Here is a 21,146-nt window from a genome sequence, read left to right on the forward strand (position 1 = left end):
ATAATCCTGTTTTATGTGCTGCATATTCTCTTTCTTCATCCACCTAAATATAAGGTCTGTTTTAAACTGTTTAAAATAATACAGTCTGATCACAACAGATAAAAAAGTATAACATTATCTAGATATCTAAGCATTAACACACGTCAGAATGCATTTATTGACACAACTCAGTTTATGGTTTAAAGATAACTAGACAAAACACATTTATCTCCTCTGATAAATGTACCATATATTTACTGAGACAGACATAAATTCAGATACGAAAAATGACACAGAATATAATGAATTTATATAAAGATGTTGGCACATGTTTGGTTAAACAAGCTGCTTCAACAAATACATACGATTGTTAAAACTGCAACAAACCGAACTACGTTCATTAAAAAAAGCTTGAAAAGTTTCAAAACAGTTTGTAACCTGTCATTCTAAAATGTAGTAAGATAACTGATGAAACTACATGGTAAAGGATAACTGACTTCTGTACTGTCACTTTATAAAGTTCAAGGTTCAGTAAAACTTACCTGAGCTCTTCTCTTGCTTTGATTTATCCAAAACCGATGACTAAACATGCAGATTTTGACAGCAGGAAATGCTCCACAGTTTCTGAACGCCTGTACACGTCTGACAGACCCTTCAGTCACTCACACATGTACACACTCTGCCACAGAACTGATTGAAACACACATACAGCTTGAGGAGAGAGAGGGAAGGCACTGAAGGCTACATGAGGAGAGAGAGAGAGAGAGAGAGAGAGACTGTAACTGGGAACAAAGACTCAATGGCACTCTTTTGGCATGTGTCCAGGTAGCCCACTGTCTATTTTTCTCTTTTTCACTCTCTCTCCTACAAAACATTTCAATCTTTGATGTTGGCTACATTCAGCATCGCTTCAAATTAACATTCCTATGTCACTTCCACTTTGTGTCAATGAAAGATTTCTTAGATATTTTTCCAATTTAGAGACTAATTTCGACTCAATTTTCAAGTTGTGGCTTCAAAAGGTGAACGCAGGACATCTCTTAAAGGAACAGTAACGTTAAAACAACATGTCACAAATGTTTTATAAGTTTTTAATGCAATGAATATACTGACTACATAATTCCCTTGTAAATATAAAAGTTGAGCATGTCAATGTATTAAGTGCCTCTGAAAACCATTTCGAAACTTGTATTTAATTCTAATTCTGAAGTTCTGAAGTTTTTCATGCAAGTACATGCACTCTACCACATTCAGTATTTCATTCTTCCGTCCAAGACCAAAATAGCACCTTCTAGTCTGGGTTAAAATAGCCTACTTAGCCCAGAGCTAACAGCACCTGGTTTCAGTCAAACAACTGTATCCCACCTGTTCCAGCAATGCACCCTGGGACAACGACACACAAAATAGTAGTATATGCCACCTTATCACTACTAACTTTTGTTGAAACCGGCACAGGCATGTTACATTCGCACAATAACACAATTGAGTTGTATACGGTACAGTTAATCCTGTATTTAGGGTGAGGTTTTGACGTGTTGTGGCATATTGAGATTATAACAGCACAGACCTTCGTAGTTAGTTAGTTTGTGAAACTCCAACTGAGTGACTCTCTGTCTTTCAGTCCATAAACAGGTGGGACATTTAGGTGGGGTATTTATGGAGCTTGTTACACAGAGCTCCGAATATGTACTCTCTCTCTCACACACACACCCCCACACACACACACACACACACACACAGTAAACAGAAACACACATACAAGAGCATCCAAATCTTTGAAAACCAGCACACACTGGTTCATATGGGCATGGGCATGGCATAGGGGCATCTACACCTATACTTCGAAAATAAAATCTAGCACAATGCTGTACACACAAGTGTGTATGCATAACGTTTTTGAACACGCCCACAAGTCTCACACCCAGACACACACTGTGCCTTACACAGGCACACTCTGTAGCCCACACCTCAAAAGTGTTCCTCTGTTTATTATTTATCCGACCAGTCGGGTGCTCATGTTTCACGACCAATCAATTATAGATAGAACATATGGAAAAATTTCCCTGAAATTTTCTGGGGACCCCTTGTAACCTTCTGGAGGCACCCTGGGGGTCCCTGAATCCCAATTTGAAAACCCCCAAGTCTATATTTTTTTAACTACTACTAGATCATTCAGAGCACAAATTAAATGCATATAATATTGCATATTATAATTTAGTTGATATCTCTCTCTGACTGCGTCTCATCGTGCAGGCATTTCGACAGTCGTCTCAGCATCATCCCAAGATGCTTTGTCAATCACCATGGCAACTTCTAGATTTCATCATGGAGACAAGACATCACAAGCTAAAACAAGCTCTACTTCCCCTAACCTTTAAGATGCTTGAAGGTAAGTTAAACGAACATGTCCTCAAACAAACAAACCATTAATCTGTCAAACAAACGTAAGCCAAATCTAGGCATGAGGATTAATGAGGACTAGCGTCTATTCACATAAGTGAATGATGGTGAAATACAGTACATTAGTGTAGCAAAACTCTGAGAAAGAGAAAAAGCAGACTGTGCTTCAACAGACCAGCACTAGAGATCAAGGTATATCTGGATTTTGAGCTAATGAAAGGATTCTTTGTGTATATGTCTAGTTGTTTGTGTTACAACCGGTTATAGTGGATACATAATATAGTTTCAATTCTCCTCTCTCAGTTTTTTACCTGTTTTATTGTGTTGCAAACCAAACGTTTATTCCTATTCCTGTTCTGTATGTGGGGGGTGGAGGTTGAAATATGGATCCCATTTGTTTGTAAATCATAAGCTGGAAAAAACTGTAGCTGCATACACAAACTTTCTTTCACATCTGCCTACCACAACAGTACACACACACACACACACACATTATATTATCCTTCTGCTGGTTTCCATTGTGAGAAGATATGGACGCACACTCATTTTATTTGGCTTTAGAAACAACTAAGCCTTCCAAAGCAAAGACTAAAACACACACGCATGCAAATCAATGTATGCATGAAGGCACCCGAGGTTGTTAAATACACAGATGGGCTGTATATGAGCCACAAAGCTGACAGATCCAAATCTAACAGATTTTAAGCAGAACCGTACAAAGACAGAAACAGACATACGGTACATATCTACGAAAATCATGCTTGGCTGACTTTACCTCATTTTTTATCTGTTACACTGTATCTATCTGAACATTCAGCACTTTCCAGAACATCCTTTAACCATTGCCTTATTATTGTGTTCACAAATTCACATAATCTTAAAGGGACAGTATCATCATTTACTCACCCTCGAGTTGTTTCAAATCTGTATAAATTACTTTGTAACACAAACAATTAGCATGCTAAACATAACCTTTTTTTAGTATTTACTAAATGTAATTGATGGTGTTGGCAGGAATGTCAAGGAAAATATTGGTCACACACTTTGCAAAGTAGTTGTTTTCTAAATATCAAAGCACTAAGATGTCTGCCTCTTTGTCATTTTGCCCTTAGACTACATTAAAAACACTTTGCTATTATATTCACTTTCCCTGTCTCACGCAAAGCATTCTGGGAACTGGGATTCTTCATTTAGTTCTAATATAAATAGATAATTCCCTAAAAATCTATAAGAATTGTATTGCTGTAGCTCAAAGAAAGTAGACAAAAAACATTCTGTGCGAAATTTTCTGATGAATTTCAGATGTGGTGGCACTGTTGGTTTTAAAACCGAGTTTCAGGTTTGTGTTGGACACGTCCTGTAAACTGTTAAAACCATCAACATTGCATACTCCTTACATACATCAACTTTACATTAAATAGCTTTATTTTAATGTTTTATATCAGATCATATCCCTTTAAAATAAGACTCAGTTTTATGAATGAACATACAGTATGTAGAATCAGTTACGTTATTAAACACGCGACCAATCGAAGAAAACCGGGAGAAATGTTCACAAAGACAAACACTTGAGAAACATGTTTCTCAAGCCAAAACACATTCAACTTTCTGAACACGTTGAGCTGTCATAATCTGACCACTTCTAATGCAGTTTTTTCCTACATGTACTGCCCTACTTTTCACTCCAGTGAGTTCTTGCACAATGACTAAAGCAGTTATAGCCTTGAATGATTCAGTGACCCTTGACCCCTGCCTGGGCAGACCATCAGAAAATGTCTCTTAATGCTTTGTTTTATTGGGCTGGGATTAAGGAGGGGAAGTCATTGTATCAGAGGGGTCAGATAAACAGCCGGCATTACAGATGAAACCGAACACTCTTAGACAAACTCCCTGTCAATGTGACATCATCACCAGGCGCCTTACGGTCAAACCCTAGCAAACTCAAAGGCAACGAGAGATAGATGGAGATGAGGAGGAGGATTAAAAGATAGAAAGGAGAAGGATGTGCAGTGCGGAAAGAATTTTTTCATGGAACAAATAAAACAAGAGATGATGTGATAAGAAAAAGCGATAAAGAGGAATATGGAGGGGGGCAAATAATGGGTTTATATTGTGTAGTTTGAGTCTGTAAAAGAGAAAGAGAAGCAGAGACAGAATAAAAATAAAAGTGAAATGGCCAGATGTGGAGTTGGATGTATGAAGCGGTCTGTGTCCTTTGACAGTTTAATAGACAGACTGTAATCATGTCATAAAGTGTTGTGTAACAAAGATCCGATTTGGGATTAAAACATTTTGACATAAAATGGAAACTCACAAATATGAAGTCTTTCCATATACTCATCTTCAACATCTGGGCCAATAAGTTACTAAATGTTGATAAAGTGCATAAGAATAAAATTATATTGGCACACTCTCTTTCAAATGCACTTTATAATCTCATATATGTGATGTTTTAATGCTATTTGTTATTTCAGTTAAACTTATTGTTTGATTGTTTGTTAATATCAGAGCCATTGAGAGAGAGAGTTCTGCCAATGGAAGTCCAAAACGCTGGAGCGTCACGTCACGTCTATGTGTGTTAGTACGTGTGCATATTGTGTGTGTGGAGTGTTTATGTGGGTATGTCTGTCTTCTGTGTTTTCAACATTTTCTTGTTTTTGCAGGTACAACTTTAATTGTTTTGCTTATAGTCAATATGTCTTATGTACAGCTGCTTTGTAACAATGAAAATTGTAAAAAGCGCTATATAAATAAAGTTGAGTTGAGTGATTCATGGAGCCTTCAGATAGTTCCAGGAAGTCATGTTATCTCTTTATATGCTTTATTTCTTTCTTTTTTTTATTCATTAAATGGCTTTCGTCTTTAAATGGGTTAGAAGTTTACCTCAGTTGGTCTGTTTAGTTGCAGCTCCATGCGTAACTAACTTCCAGGAACTATTGAGAGACTCTATGAACCGCCATTGCTGTGAAAAAACTGTTCCATTGGAGTCAACGGAGTTGACGCGACTCTCTCTCTCAATGGCTCTGGAAAATACTAAGTCTTTTGCACAGTACTGTAGTATAGCATACTGCAAAAAATACAATATGGCCTGAGTGATTCAATGAGCTTTTTGGACCCCATTCACACCCTTGAATGTATTGCTCTTGCTGCATATGCCAGTTTTCAGTCATTATGAATGTCCTTATGGACTGTCGTATGACATCATTATCATGATGTCATTGGACATATTTAGTGCTTACTCATTCTTTCATAGAAGTGCAATAAACACATTCGCTCACACACACCCACGTTCACCTGCATGCATTCACATGCACACACGGATGCCCAAAAACACATTTAAATACAATATCCCAGTCACAGACGCCTGATTTTTACATCAACGAATTTCAATGCCATAGTTACAACACAATTACACCACAACACCAAACAAAGCTTAAGTTCAGTATTTAGATATGAGAGATACAAGCTACATAACTGATAACGGGTTAAGGTTCAACAGCTGTAAATGTTTGGCCCGCACACAAGTATGCGGGAACACTCAAATCTAACAGCCGTATCAAACGTTGTATCACAAACGTTGCACCTCGTGAATAAATCCACCTGACATGCCTCACCAAAAGTATGTGCGTGTTTCAGTCTTTTCCATACATGGTCCACATGTCCTGAACATCAGCATGTTTTCCAGCAGCAAATGGACGTCAGGGTGCATAATTGTACGTTTGGCAAACAGACTTTAGCATGCCAAAGTGACAGAGTCTTTGTTAACACCACTGTGTTTTTTACGTCGTCTTATGTCACCAGGATGAGTGTGTGTGAGTCTGAATGTGAACCAAAACCGAGTGTGTGAAGTTAACGTGTCTGTGCTGTTTCCCGCAGTTCTGCGAGTTTGGAACCTTTTGGTGTCTTTTCTGTCCGGTCATCATGACCTATGACCTTTCTCCACGTCATTCTCTCGTTCACACTAGCCGCTATGTGACCTCTACGCTACACATGCATGGCTTAGAGGGCAAACAGCTACTTTAAGAGTCTATTTATTTAGGATGAAGCTGAATGTTAAATAGTGACATGCATTATACAGGAGGCCACATAGGCCATGCATTATTATTTCTGTGTTGCTTGTGACTGACAAAACAAATGACCTCATGTATATTCTTACTTAAAAAAAACAATGGGACGTAAAAGTTATTAATGCTAATTACAAATCATAATAATTTGAATATAAAAATGTTACACAAAGTAATAAAAATGTATATCATATACAGTATAATACTTTCAAATATGCATATACACTACTAGTCAAAAGTTCGGAAATGTTTCTAATAATCAAACAAATGATCTCGATGTGCATGCTTAAATTGTCACGGGTGTGTGGCAGGAAAGAAGAACCCAAGTGCAGGCAGACGTGAAGGGGTTAAACAAGATACAGTATATTTATTACAAAAAACACGCAAAACAAAAACCCACGAGGGGGTGTAAACAAGACAAGATAATAATAGGGGTAAACAGGGATGAAAAACTAACTAAACACTAAACTAGAAACAATACTTGACATGAACTACACTCAAACACTTACTTAGACAGGACTGGGTTCTTGAAACAGAAAAACAGGATCACAGGAACACTGACAAGCATGATACACATACACGTATGTAATACACGGGCACAGGACAAAGAAACAAGAGGGTATATATAGGTAAGACAAACGAGGGATAACGACATGGGGCAGGTGTGGTTAATCAAACACTCAGGGAAAGATCACAAGGAAACGAGAGGAGCGGGGCCAATGACGAGACACTGGAGAGAACGCATATTATTGTCAAAAGGACAATAATATGTTTCTCTCCACACATAACCAAAGGCTTTGTCATGGCTCAGCTACAGGACCAAGAAAAACATGACTAAATGAAGCAGAGCCATGACATAAATGTCTGAAATTACTTTTGTAGACAAAAATGTGTGACAACATCAATTTCTTTTCTTAGAAAACATGTTATAAAAATATCTTTCTGAAATGGATGACCTGGACCAAAAGGCAGCCAATAAGAGCCCTGAATAGATGTAAATTCCTTCAATATTCTTTAAAAACCTTCCCACATTGAGACCTCAAGAAGTTTAATGAAAAAATGCCACGAGAACAGCAAACTCTAGTCAAGTGTTGGCAAATTTGAAGATGTTAAAATATAACAGTTTTGATTTATTTTAGATGCTTTTATTTGGAACATAATTCCCAAAGTTATAATTGTAATACAGTTTTAATGAGTTTACTTATGTTCTTTAAGGTGGAAAAATATAAGTAAAGAAAAAGTTTTGACTGGCAGTGTATATACTGCATGTTTCTGTTAGGTGTCTTTAAGTATATTGCTCTTGCTGACACGCCAGTTTCTAGTCATTATCATGACTGTCCTTATGGACTGTATCATGACATCATTATCATCTCTTTCCCCTCTTCTCTCTGTGTTGAACAGTATTCTGACTGCAAGACTCCAGTACTGACCTATCAGTCACGCTCAGGCTGCTGACTGCTGCCTATCAGTTTACAGCAGATTATAAATGTATTATAAAAATATCTGCAGATGTAGAATATCCCTAAGAAACCAAGTACAAGCAGTGACATCATAAGCACATCACATGGTTCACACAAATCATGTTGGTGGTTACCGTATATCTACACAACAATGTGATCATGGGCTGGGATTCAGGTCAGCATTTCCAATATTGGGATGTAGGACTTCACATCATTGATTCAATTCAAATCACACACACACACCTGAATCTCCCACTTAGTTTTAGACTCATGTTTACAAGATGACATCATAATCACATGCTAGTGTTAACCAACAAGAGCAGGTATGAGATACAACAGAGATGTTTTCCCACAGTGCCAACAGTAACGTTGGTGATACTTATAAAATGAAATAATCACTCATAATTGGCACACCACGCCCTCTATAACCTCACCCCATTTAACATAGACGAGTGCGGGTTAGAATCTACGTGTTTTTCAGATCGCTAACCTCAGAGCATGGCTCACATGTTTGTGCGGGTGTAGCACAGTGACACAGTTGAGGTTCACATGGCTGCCAAGCAAAATGTTTCCAAGAATCCCTTTTTGCTTTCACCCCCGTTTTTACTGAGCTTTGCATTTGACCTTTTCCCCCAAGCAGAATTACATACAGTATACACGCTTCTCCATCTCTCTCCTCCCCTCTCGCTTTTTCTGCCCCTTTCAAATTCCAATTCTAGATGGAAAATGCTCCATTTGCATGACAAGCCTTTTCGTGGTTCACTCCAAGAATGTTACAGAAAAAAACATCCTCTTTCACTCTCGAGCTGGTCTCTCTTCTGTAAAAACAGCAGGCATCAAGGATACTTCACCTAAGGTATGTTTCGATATTTTCCAAAAACAAAGCAATGATCCTTCCTTTGGAGGACATTTCTGACTTCAGTCGATTATGTCCGGACATTTCGTACTCTCAAACACTATGATGTTTGACTATGATGCATCGCTGCACTGTTCCATCCATTTGAAGAAACAAGTAAACAAGAAGACCACCAGGTGTTCAAGGTTTAACAACAAATGGATCACCCAATCAAAGGGTTATTCAACCACAGCACATTGCATAAGACCAAAGAAGGATGAAAATGATCCCTGAGAGCTTTTATGGCAAAGGGGTAAACTATAAAACATTCTCTTATAAAGTGAACATTGTGTCCTTACCAGCGTTAGCTAAAGCAACAAGCGATAACAGGTTTTTTATCCATGTAACAAATGACAAGGCATTACATTTTGCTGCTGGTAATGTGTATAAAGTTGAACTTTGCTCATTTTTAAATCCCTTGGAAAAGCACCAACTCTCATTGAAAACCGCTTGTCGCTGCCGTGTGAAGGACCCATTGGAGCAACAGCAAACTGTGGTCACATGATGGGATTACTTGTAGTGTTACGCTTCTATGGAGTGGAACGGCATACAGATTTGATTACAAAACATAATCCATCAGGGTCTCATCTGCAACAAATTGACTTCGTGGTTTAACTTTTTTTGTTTTCCATGCATGTCCATTTTTTCAGTTTAAATGGTTTTCAGTAAAAAGGCAAATAACTTTATCTTCATTCACGAAAAGCACTGAGGAAGACTACAACATCGTCCTCCAAAGGGGGGAAAGACAGGGAGAATGTTGGCACGGAAACCCAAGCTTGTTATTGAGAGCGACTGCAAGGGGCATTTTTAGAAGTACGAAGGAGGATCTCCTGCTAAGACCTGGCAACCTCATCAAAGTCCATGCCCAAGGGAAACAAGTGATAAACCGGGAAGGAGCCATTACTGGAGAAGTAATGAATACGCACATATGCTACACACACATCGTGAAGGTGCTCCCATGGGTGAACAGAACTTCCACATCACTTTGTTTCAAATTAGTTTTATTATAATGAGAACCGTGTCCTCCTGCTGCGTGTGGGGTGTGTGCATGCCCTTATACTGTAAGTCTCTCTCTTTTGCTTCTGTGTTTGTTTGCCCCTTCCATAAGGATATCTTGCGAAAAACGTTCCAGAAAATCCAGAGTACAAACTAAGCTTGTGTACATGTGTTCATGGATGAGCTATGTTTGTTTATGACGGGTTCAGATAAACACGCAGGCAGTTGGCAGCTATAAGCTTTACCAAACATTAGCAGGACATTCTTCTTGACTGATAACATTTAATCCCACTGTTGTCATCCAGTGAAACATAAAGATTTATTATCCATTACGAAAGATAACATTATATCACAGTTTACATAAGAGTAATGACAAATCAAACAAGTTCCATTGAAAATAATGCTTTCTTTAAGGGAAACTACTCCATTAACACAATTTGCTCAAACACCAAATTAGTTTTGGTGTTAACTGGAATGAATTTCAAATCATATAATATAAAATAGAAATAAAGAAAGAAACATAATTTATAGATTTTTTGGTTTAGGGGTTGCCCTTTCAACGCTCAGGATTAATAGAGTTTTCAGTTGTGTTTTATTTAAGTACCAACTTAAAGCCTAAAATTGCTTTAAAAAAAAAAATACATATATGACACAATTGTTAAAATCCAATAAACGTTTAGAGCTGTAAATGAATGAAAATCACTTAGGTTAAATAATGTGGATTGGGTTACATTTGATAAGAAATGTCTAAATTCACAATCTTGGTAACACTTTATAATAAAGTTGATTCTTTTTCTTTAATAAGGGTAAGCTTATTCCTTTGCAAGGAAATCTGATGCACATTTAGCAAAATGATTCCCCTCTTTTCGATTCTCACCTTTATGCACACACACATTTGCATGCTCACTACCTCCAAGACCCCTCTGGGCTTCATAGAGGCATAAATCTACCTCTATCACCTTGCAAAGCCTCTCTGCCAAAGCCAATGTTTACAGAACCCCTTGCCTCCCCACACCTGCAAATGATTGGGGCTAATGGTTTAAGTGGAAGAATGTGAAAGAGGAAGAAGTGCTGCCTTCTAACAGAGATGATGTCATCCGGTCACAATCGTAAGAACGGATCACTGAAGTACAAGTCAAACAAGCTGTTATCAACATTCTATGCAAATGTCAATCTTATCATTGGAAAAAAATCAATTGTTACCCAAAACAACAAAACCTACTTTAGACCAAGTACCGTTAGGTCTATATTTTACTTCATTAAAATGTTATAACAGCATTTTTAAAGTTTCAGAAGCTGGGTAACATCGAGAAGCTCTAGATTTCTCCATTGACACACAGAAAAATAAAAACATTAAGATTCAATCAGACAGCAGTCCATCATGGGCCAAGGATGCGGCACAGCAAAGGATGAATGTGTAATAAACAACACCTACAGAAGTCTGGTAGCTGCATAAGCTCACTGCTTCAAATGATGTCAGTCAGCTCTCAGACAACGGGCTGACACACGCTGATGATGTCATTACAGATTTAGAAGATGAGAAAAAAAAAAAACTGCAGCAGTTTCTTCACACATGATTTGATTTCAAAAGGGTGCGTGAGAATGCGTTCACACCCATGGCTGTGTGAAAGTGAGGAAAACTGAAATACTGTAGGATGAGACGTGTGTGTGTGTGTGTGTGTGTGTGTGTGTGTGTGTGTGTGTGTGTGTGTGTGTGTGTGTGTGTGTGTGTGTGTGTGTGTGTGTGTGCTTTGTAAGCATCTGACGTAACTAACAACATATAACAGATAAACTTTACTTTAATTCTCAATTTTTGTCAGCCAGTAGATATTATAATTTAATATATTATAATATTACAATAATCTACAAAAAAGCAACGTTTTGTTATCATGTACTCACCATCGCCTTTTGAAAGCAGTAAGACTTTTATTCTTTCATAGAAAAAACCTTTCCATACAATGAAAGGGGGACAGATACTGACAATGGCTTGGCAAAGACATGAGTGGAAATAAATGACGACAAAATTGAAGATACTGAGTGAACCGTGTTTTTAAATAAATTGGATTATGTTCATTTAGATGAAAATCAGTGTATTGGTTTTCAAGCAGCAAATCAGAAACAGAAATAAATTTACAGTATCTCAATACGGCAATGGATGCAACAGATACTTCAGATCTCTGAGTGCATCAGTCTGTTTATATAAACCACTGTCTGCTGTTTAAGAGGAAGACCAGAGCCACGCTGTGTTTATTCTGTCACAATTTCCATTTTTACTCAATATGTGTAGAGAAACACAAATGAGATCATGGATCTGGATGTGACACAGACTATCCTCAGTCTGTATTAGGACACAATGATGATGATGATCTACAATGTGTGGTTAAAACTTTTCTCAACAGTGATGCACAACATGACAGTATAGTGAATATAGTGAATGTTTTAAGAGGGAAAAGGCAATACAAAAAAATCTGCATTTCAAATTACAAAGAGATCAATATATTCCTATAAATTGTAAAATATTTCACAAAGAACAAGCACTGGTACTTTTTAATTCCTTCTTGGTCATTCATACAGTATGTATTGTATTTCAACTACTGTAGTGTGGGTTTCTTCCACTGCTATTCCCTGATCTGTAAACTTTAGGTCTAAATGTGTGCGGTCGCCTTCATGTCTCCAAAAACCTCAAGCTATCTGTTCGATCTTCAGTCAGTCTATGCAAACTATGAGAAACATGTGACAATAAATATAACCCTGGGTTATGCAACACCTGTATGTAATCACTGCAGTATTTACACTGAGTGTCTCTTGCTATGTTCAGAGAGGTGCAGGTTTCTACGAAAATAAACTTAATCTAGTCTTTGTGAGATTGTGCAAGCTAAATTGAACTTGAAATGCAACACTCCCACCTAGAGGCTGAAAATCACACCGTCAGTCATTCATAGATAAATGACAGATCACATGCAACAAGATTCCAATGTACAATCAATAATCTATTTTTTTATCATCTACACCTACAGAAAACAATCTACAGGCATAAGTGGGCTTTTCCAATACAGTACTAGTTCTCAGAGGAGTACACAACTTTTGTTTTCCTTAAAACTAAACTTTAAGATTGTTTTCATGCATTGGGATTAAGACCTTCAGAAATACTAACAACAAAATGTCTCCCTTAAACTCTATTGTCTTTTAAAGCCAGTTTTCAAAACAAAGATTCAATATTATATGCAAAACTAAACACGTGTCAATTGTCAAACTACGTGTTGACCTATTCTAGAATAAATGTAAAATATCACAGCACTGTTCAATGTCACCAGCACTAAAGGCCCTTATCCGTTTAAGATGTTATGTGGGTCTACAGTATATCTCTCTATCGTAGTGTTCTCTCTCTCTTTCCAACACCTACATACTCCCTAAGAAGGTGTAGAAAGATGGAGAAAGTACCGCTGTGTGGAAAGTGTCAAGTCATGGCATGGTCAGCATTCCAGAGCCTGGCTCCTCCATGCCGGCTTGAGGACTATTTATATTGACAGGATGAGGCCCGGTTGCGGTGGAGAGCGAGAAAGAAAAGATTTTGCAGCTCCAGTGCGAACCACCACGTCCATTGAGCCAAAGTGTGTTTCAGCTTCCTTTCATTATGCAACCCACTGCATGGGCAGAAATCCACCTCTCCTGCATGACTACAAACATCATGTTGCTGGGTTGGAAAACTGTGTGTGCTGGGTCAAACTATCAATCGTGCCTCTGTGTTTATGCACTAGACTCTTTATGTCTACCAAACCTAAAAATGTAATTGACTTTCTTTTCTGGATTAAAAGGAGATATTTTGATCTTGTTGTCCATACAATGAATCAACCCAGTCTCGCAGCAGTTTGTGGCATAGACAGGAAATTTGGAATCTATTAATGGGTATTCATGGACACCATTTTTTCGTGTCAGTGAGCACGGCCTTTTTTAAAAGTCACTCAGCACGACTTTCTTTTCGTGTTACTCAGCACGACTTTCCTTTCGTGTCACTCAGGACGACTTTCAATACACAGAGCTGCGTGTGTATTTACATTTATATATTTATAACCTGATATCAAAAGAAGTCGTACATATTTTAGGATGTGGCTAACTAACACCTTACTTTACCCAAAACCCTAAAATAACAGCCGAAAAAGCTTTCACGAGGTGTCAAGACGACGATAAATGGCTCCCCTAATCCTGCCCCTAAACCTAACGTCACAGGGGAAAAGTCAAATCATACCAATGATCGTAGGAAATAGGAATTCACACGAATGACCCACCTTGTAAAATAGGTATGAATTCCCATCAGATTGCGTTGATATACTGTATATTTGTACATATGAAAGATACCGCGTTTTAAAATACATTAGATTGAAAGTCGTGCTGACTGACATGAAAAAAGGGGGAAATTTGTGTCAGTAAACACAAATTAATAGATTACAGTTCGTGACAATGTCACAAATTCCCATGAGACTGTGTTGAATGAATAGGGAATGAGATTTAAGTTTAACATCTTCTTTTGTGTTCCACAGGAGAACAAGTCATATGGGTGTGAATCTGTGCAATAACAATCTAGGTTCAGACTAAACACTTGTGACCTGTCAATCCCAGCTCTGAACCAAATATGAAGAGTTCATTTGCTAAAACCGATTTTCAGTTTTTAACATTTTCAATAATCATGTTTTCATATTGTGCATTCTGAGTAATATTAATTAAACTGCAAATGGGTTGCTTTGATTAAAGGGGTCATATGGCGCGAATACGTGTTTTTCTGTGTCTTTGGTGTGTTATAAGTTGCCCATGCATGTATTAGACACGTAAAATTGCAAAAATTAAACTGTGGGAACAAAAGATGCATTCTATCTAAAAGCGAATGCTCACCCAGACCTGCCTGAAACGCCTCGTGTAACCACACCCCCACAAATCTACGTCAGTTCGTGGTATGATTTGACTAAGACCGCCCAAATGTATACGCAAGTAAGGTGGGCGTACCTGTCAGTACAATTGCTTTGGAACCTGATGTTCCAAATATGGTAAGAGGCGTTACATTTCCGTCACACGCTTGCAGTATTCGACCAATCACTATGCACTGGTTAACTGGCCAATCATAGCACACCTCGCTTTTCAGAGCGATGAGCTTCGTTAAAAATCAGAGAGGCGGGGCAAAGAAGAGATACAAACATGCACGGTATGTGGAAAATACAGCGTTTTTGAACCTTTAATCGTGTATACACACTGCATTACATCTAAAACAATCGATAATATTCGTTTCAGCCGTGTCATATGACTTCTTTAAGTAATAATAAAAAATACAGCTAACAATAAAACACAATAAAAACATGATAACATTATAAAAAAACTTGATTTTAGAAACTTTTAAAAACAGGGTTATCTGTTTTTGCAAATGAACTCTTCACATATAAACCTGAAAATTCAATTAATTTCAAAGACTTCTCATAAAATTTCAGTTGATTTATCTAAACAAAATAATAATTTTATGTTTAATTTGAGATGTTTTTAGTTCATTTAAAAAATATATTCACTATTATTTTTTATTTTATATTCACTATTATTTTTTATTTTATATTCACTATTAGTTTTTTCTTTTATATTCACCATTACTTTTTTTTTACATCAACTACATTATTACTGCAGTAAGCATCGACACACAAATACACATCACTATGAAACACAATGGCTACAGTGCTCTATAATATTAGTGACGATGATGAGGTTTGTCTAAAGTGTTTGTTCAGCCAAAAATAAAAAATGTCATAATTTATTCTCCCTCATGTGATTCAAAACCTGATATGTCTCTTTCTTCTGTGGAACACAAAAAATACATTTTGTGAAATGTCTCAGTGTCCATACAGTGTAAGCCAATGGAGGTCAGTCTTGTTTGGTTACCAACATTCTTCAAAATATCTTCTTTTGAGTTCTGTAGAAGAAAGTCATACAGGTTTGAAACGACATGCAGATGAGTAAATGAACAAATGTTCATATCTATACAGCATATTTATTCTGTACAAAATGTAAGTGTATAACTTGTCTTGTCCTAGACTGTCAGTGTTATAAACACACATAACTCACAGCAGTTTTTCTTTCCCACCCCAGATATTGGATTTAAATCCAGGGCGGCAATTAGCCATAAAAGCAAGTATTAAAACATTTGTCCTCAAACAGCAGCTGTACACTAATTCTTCTGGTAGGTAATGAGACCACACAGAAAGTCTGTGAGCTTTGACAAATGTCATGATGTAAAACATTTATCTCAGGTGGCAGATGCCCCATCAAGAATATCCTAAATGTACACATACACTCTAAAATTATCATCTCAAATTCACAGGTCTGTTCTCTGCTCAGTCCCAATGTCACCCTAATGTGCATTCTTTAGCCACAAACTATTAAGACACTGATGGATTTTAAACCTTGCAAAACCCCACGAGAAAAAGCAGGAATTCATCTCTTCCACACTGCTAAAAGACACATGTATAGCTCATTTTCCTGTTAAGACCATCAAGAAATAAATGGTTCCAAGTTGGCAAGTGAACTTGAATTCTTAACCAGCAAAGCATTTGATAAGGGTCTAAATTTGTGTTTCTTAAGACAAACTTTGACTTTTGACGTCATATTTACAGGAATCATTGAGATCATTGAGCAACTTCCATTCAAAAGAATGCACCAGGAGGAGTCTGGCAGCCCACCAACTAGGCTGCACTGGCTCGCAACGGATTCTCTAAAAATAGCATCTGTTTGTTTCTTAACCATCTAGGATTGGGAGGAAAGAAGAATATTCAATTCCAGAATGATCAAGCAATGGTTGCCTCATAAGACTCTTCCTCACCAAAAGTGATCTCATTCTTACAGTAAACCACACAGAGGGTATGCCATCTACTAGCAACCGGCACTTTGACGGATACGTTTATTGGCTATAAAAGGAATACACACATTGTTTCTCTCTTTCTCACCTCATATCTCTCTTTCTCTTTTGAGTTGATAGAACATGGTAATAAAACAAAGAATGAGAAGGTCGGCAAGTACCTTTTTACACCTTGTATTTTTGTCAATGCAATAGTAAACCAGACCACCATTAACCCCCAATGTTTGCATTGACATTTAAGAAAACAACATGTTTAAAAAAACAAACATATAAATCATAGTAATTGTACCTGACTAATGGAAGAGGGTTCCCGGTCACCCGGCATTCCAAACGGATTGGACTGCCCTCCGCCACCTCCTGACTCTTCAGTTTCTGGGTGAAGCGTGGAGGAGCCATGGGTCCATCTAGACTAACCCCTTGCCCTTGATGCTCAGCCACATCCGATCCAACACCAGCCTGATCTTGGTTTGTGGCTTCCTGCTGGAGCTCTGAAGAAGAGGAAGATGATGAAAGCAGCTGAGCCTGTTGCATGGCCAACCGATGGCTCCTCGGAGACAAGTAGCCGCTGTCGGGCGACGAGGAGTCATCATCACCTTGGTGATCACCACGTGTGGAGCCTTTGAAGATGGACGAGAGCTCCTCAATGAAGGTGGCAGCTCGGCTACAGAACTCGCTAGTTGAGGCAGCTCGCTCATTGAGCTCCAGACCTCCATGGACTAGTCGGGGACGGTCTTGCTTGTATACTGGTTTGATAGATTTTTGGCAGACAAACTTCTCGGGTGATTCAGGTGCAGTGCTTGCTTGATTAGGCCTGACTTTACATGATGGTGCATCGGTTGACTGTGGCGTTTGGGTTAATGTTGATTCTGGGAGGGTGTGGTCTTTGGTTTCCGAGTATAGGGGAAGGTGTTCTGTGGGGACTGGGGGTTCATCTAGGTCATTTGGGTCTCCTGCGTCACTCATGGCTTTTTGGGCCAAGTCCAAACTGAGGTTGATCTCGTCTTGGCTGAGGAAAGCAGAAAGTTCTGGAAAGTCCCCGTCCCCGCTCTCCAGCTCAGCTATAGAGTCAAAGTAAACCACGCCGTCAAAAGGTGTCCCAGAAGCCACGCCCCCAGCTCCCTCTAGGGACACACTGCCTGGAGGACACACCTCTTTCATTAGCAGAGAGAGGGGGAGTGTGTCATTCCAGCCTCCGTCCTGCATCCTGCGCCAATATACAACCAAAATGCACAAAGGTGAGAAAATGTATCGTACACAAGTTCATGTTGTGCTTACACAGTGGCCCCAAAACCGACACAGACAAGGCCGACACCTTCATGAATTTATTTCATACATATATCTCATTTAAATCACAGTACACAACAAACTAGTGTAAACACACAATAGAAACAGCTCATGGGCAGTTGTCGTACGATGACTCAGGGTAACATAACTTTGGACACAGCTGTCCAGCATTAACAAAAGCCTTGAGGCCAAAGGCACGACTGTCATTTCACACTGCTGCTTGCTTTACCTCTCTCATTCCCTTATCTGTCAAGATCTTCATTACGGTTCTTTCATCAATCTCTATTTTTTCATTCCATTGTTTATGAAAGCTGCTCCTGCGGACCTCTGGCACTAATATGACACATCCAGTTCCGTTCTAGTGTCTATCAGTTGAATACACTACTGTTTAAAAGTTTTGAAACACTTGACTAAAATAATTCATATGAAGGTGTATGCTTAAATGTTTGTAATTACTTCTGTCAACAAAAATATAATTGTGCCAACAATATTAATTTATTTCATTAGAAAACGAAATGTTTTTGAAATGGATGACAGGGACCAAATAATGAAGAAAAAGCAGCCAATAAGAGCACATAATATAGATGGGAACTCGATATTTCAACATTGTTTAAAAAGCACTTTAAGAAGCTGGCTGATAAAAGACCATACCAGTTCTTTTTTACAAATTGTAGGCTACAAGGTTGGCTACAATTCTAAAAAAACCATTCTAAAATATAACATAGTTTTGACTTATTTTGGATACTTTTAGTCACAACAAAATTCATACATTAAAATGCTGATATTCCATAGTTTTGATGAGTTGACTAATATTCCAAAATGTGAAAATGATAAATAATATGTTTTTTCGAATTTTTAAACGGAAGTTAATCCTTGCTGCCCAGTCAGTTTAAACAGGCAGCGCTTTTATATATCATATATGAAGATATATGATGTATACAAGGTTATAGATGGGTTCCCATAACATCATATGTAAATTCTAAAACAAATTCAAGTATTCTTCAAAATATCCATGCAAACATTTAGTGACTATTTTCTTTCAACAGATTGTAAAAACTGACATTTGTAAACAAATGTAGCCCTTCCAGCATTTTAATTGTTTTTTGATTAATTCTTTAGAACTTTATCAGTTAAAGATCTATTTTGTCTTTGAAAACAAGATAAATGCTTCTTAGTAGACAGTATAACATTGAATTTTAATATGCCTTGTTGCCTAGCCATGCACTTCTGGGGGCCGCAAGGAGCCAAATAAAAATAAATAAATCTTATGCTGCTTAGCCTCTTTGGTGTCACAGGTAAACTATAAAACTTAAATGTAATAAATAAATGTACTTAATAACTGTAATTCTTTAAAGTTTTAATAGATTTTCCATGAATGCAAATGTTTGTTTAAATACTTGTAGACACATGTTTTGTTTTCATTTTTAAAAGGCTACTTCATGATTTTATGACCCTGTTCATGGATTTGACTTTAACTAGCAGAAACAAAAAAAAAATGCAGAACTTGACAGTGAGTGATTGTGTTCTCAATAACCTGTGGAGAGGATCCGTCGCCATAATTCAGGGAAAGTGTTTGGTCTGACATACCGCACACTAGTGTAACATTAATACCTGACTGTTTCTATAACACAGCAAAGCCCATCGACCAACAGATCAGGTCTCTGAGAAAACACACCTCAACTCGGATATGTGCGGATAATGCATGTATGAGACATATTTATGTTCCTGTAAATTCTATGACTACTTCATGACTGCAGAACATTTCCACTGTAAAAAGTTTGTTTGTACATGTAGAATTATTTATAGTCTATCCATTGTAAGTCATACACCGTTGCTGTATCAATTATTGTTAGTGCCGACATTGTTTACACAATGTTTGTATAAAGTGACCAGGTGCTGTATGTAAAGGTGTGCGAGCGTGTGTTTATGAAGGGACATGACAGTATATGACTTTTTCTCCGTCATGGCGTCCTGCAGGCCAGCTGCTGTTATTTTTAATCCTCAAGGGCTGTGTTTCACAGCAGCAACCACCTCCTAACCAACAGTTCTTTTTAACACACACTCTCTCTCTTACTACATTATTTATGTGGAAATTATGGCAGCGCTATTCTATATTGATGAATTATAGATAATGGAATGTTAAAGGTAACTGACAGGCCAAACAATTGTGAAAGCCAGGACTGACATATTAATGTGCTTGATTTTCCATCTCTATTGTAGGTAAGTACAGTTGAATTCATTTTTTTAGAATCAGCAGAAAACATAGATATATTTGACTTGTGCTGTACAAAAAACAGGAAAAACTGAAAAATACACTGATGCTAAAGAGCGCAGTACACCATTCATTTTACAATTGAATTAATTTCACAAGTTTCTAATATACTGTAATTATACAATGGAGTTGTTTTTATTCTTGTAAAACCAGAATGCAAATAACACACACAAGATATTCGAATGACAGACGAGCAATGACAAACAAATATAGTGGCCGTATTTTACCTTAAATCAGTTTGAAGGTTCTTCTTCTGAAGGTTCCAGTTTTTCTGAAGATCTGTAAGCCAGATAATGTAAAAAAGATGTCCCTTTTTACTTTTCTATTTCTTGTTTCCCTTTCTTGTTTTCGTTGTCGGAGCGCTCTAAGGTGAGCCGGTTTGAGTGCTACACTTTGGCTGCAAAGTGGCCTGCTGTCCCATCTGTCTCGGGCCCTGACCGCTTACTGAGCATCGCTAAATTTGTCCCCTAGATCAGGTTTCACAGCAAGACACACAGTGAGAGAGAGAGAGAGAGAGAGAGAGAGAGAGAGAGAGAGAGAGAGAGAGAGAGAGAGAGAGAGAGAGAGAAGGCAGGAAAGTGTAGCATCTATGTGCCCACACCACGCCACATCAAACAAACACACATACATCATGTCCAAAGACAAGTAAATGCATTTTGCAGACATCCACAAACCTGACTTTTTGAACTCTTCCACATGCACCAATGCACTGTTTAATAATTTTAAGAAGAATATAGGTGATTCTCATCGATTATTTGTGTACAATTCATTTTTGTTAGGTTATTCGGCAATATATTTAGAAAATAAAACATATTACATTGTTAAGTATAAGTATAAGTAAGTGTACTGCAGCTCAGCCTCACCTTTAACTGTTGATTTTTCTGTTGGTATCCCCAAGTACTGTAGATTC

The 21,146-nt window shown here is 37.8% G+C and overlaps 1 protein-coding gene across 5 annotated transcripts in view; it reads right to left on the minus strand.

Annotated features, from left to right (window-relative positions):
• palld (palladin, cytoskeletal associated protein) overlaps positions 1-20,710 on the minus strand; it is a 76,085-nt gene extending 55,375 nt beyond the window's left edge. For 4 of the 5 annotated variants that reach the window (XM_057352750.1, XM_057352751.1, XM_057352752.1 and 1 more), the window contains exons 1-2: positions 20,464-20,710; positions 16,970-17,884 (exon numbers count right to left, since the gene is read on the minus strand). In XM_057352750.1, the coding sequence (XP_057208733.1) occupies positions 16,970-17,883 (914 nt within the window). In that variant the 5' untranslated portion in view covers position 17,884; positions 20,464-20,710. The remainder of the gene's footprint in view (positions 1-16,969; positions 17,885-20,463) is intronic. The other variant, XM_057352755.1, reaches the window with a different exon arrangement.
• Positions 20,711-21,146: the final 436 nt, after the last annotated feature.

The sequence above is a fragment of the Triplophysa rosa genome, linkage group LG15, assembly GCF_024868665.1.
Source record: "Triplophysa rosa linkage group LG15, Trosa_1v2, whole genome shotgun sequence".
Classification (NCBI taxonomy): Eukaryota; Metazoa; Chordata; class Actinopteri; order Cypriniformes; family Nemacheilidae; genus Triplophysa; species Triplophysa rosa.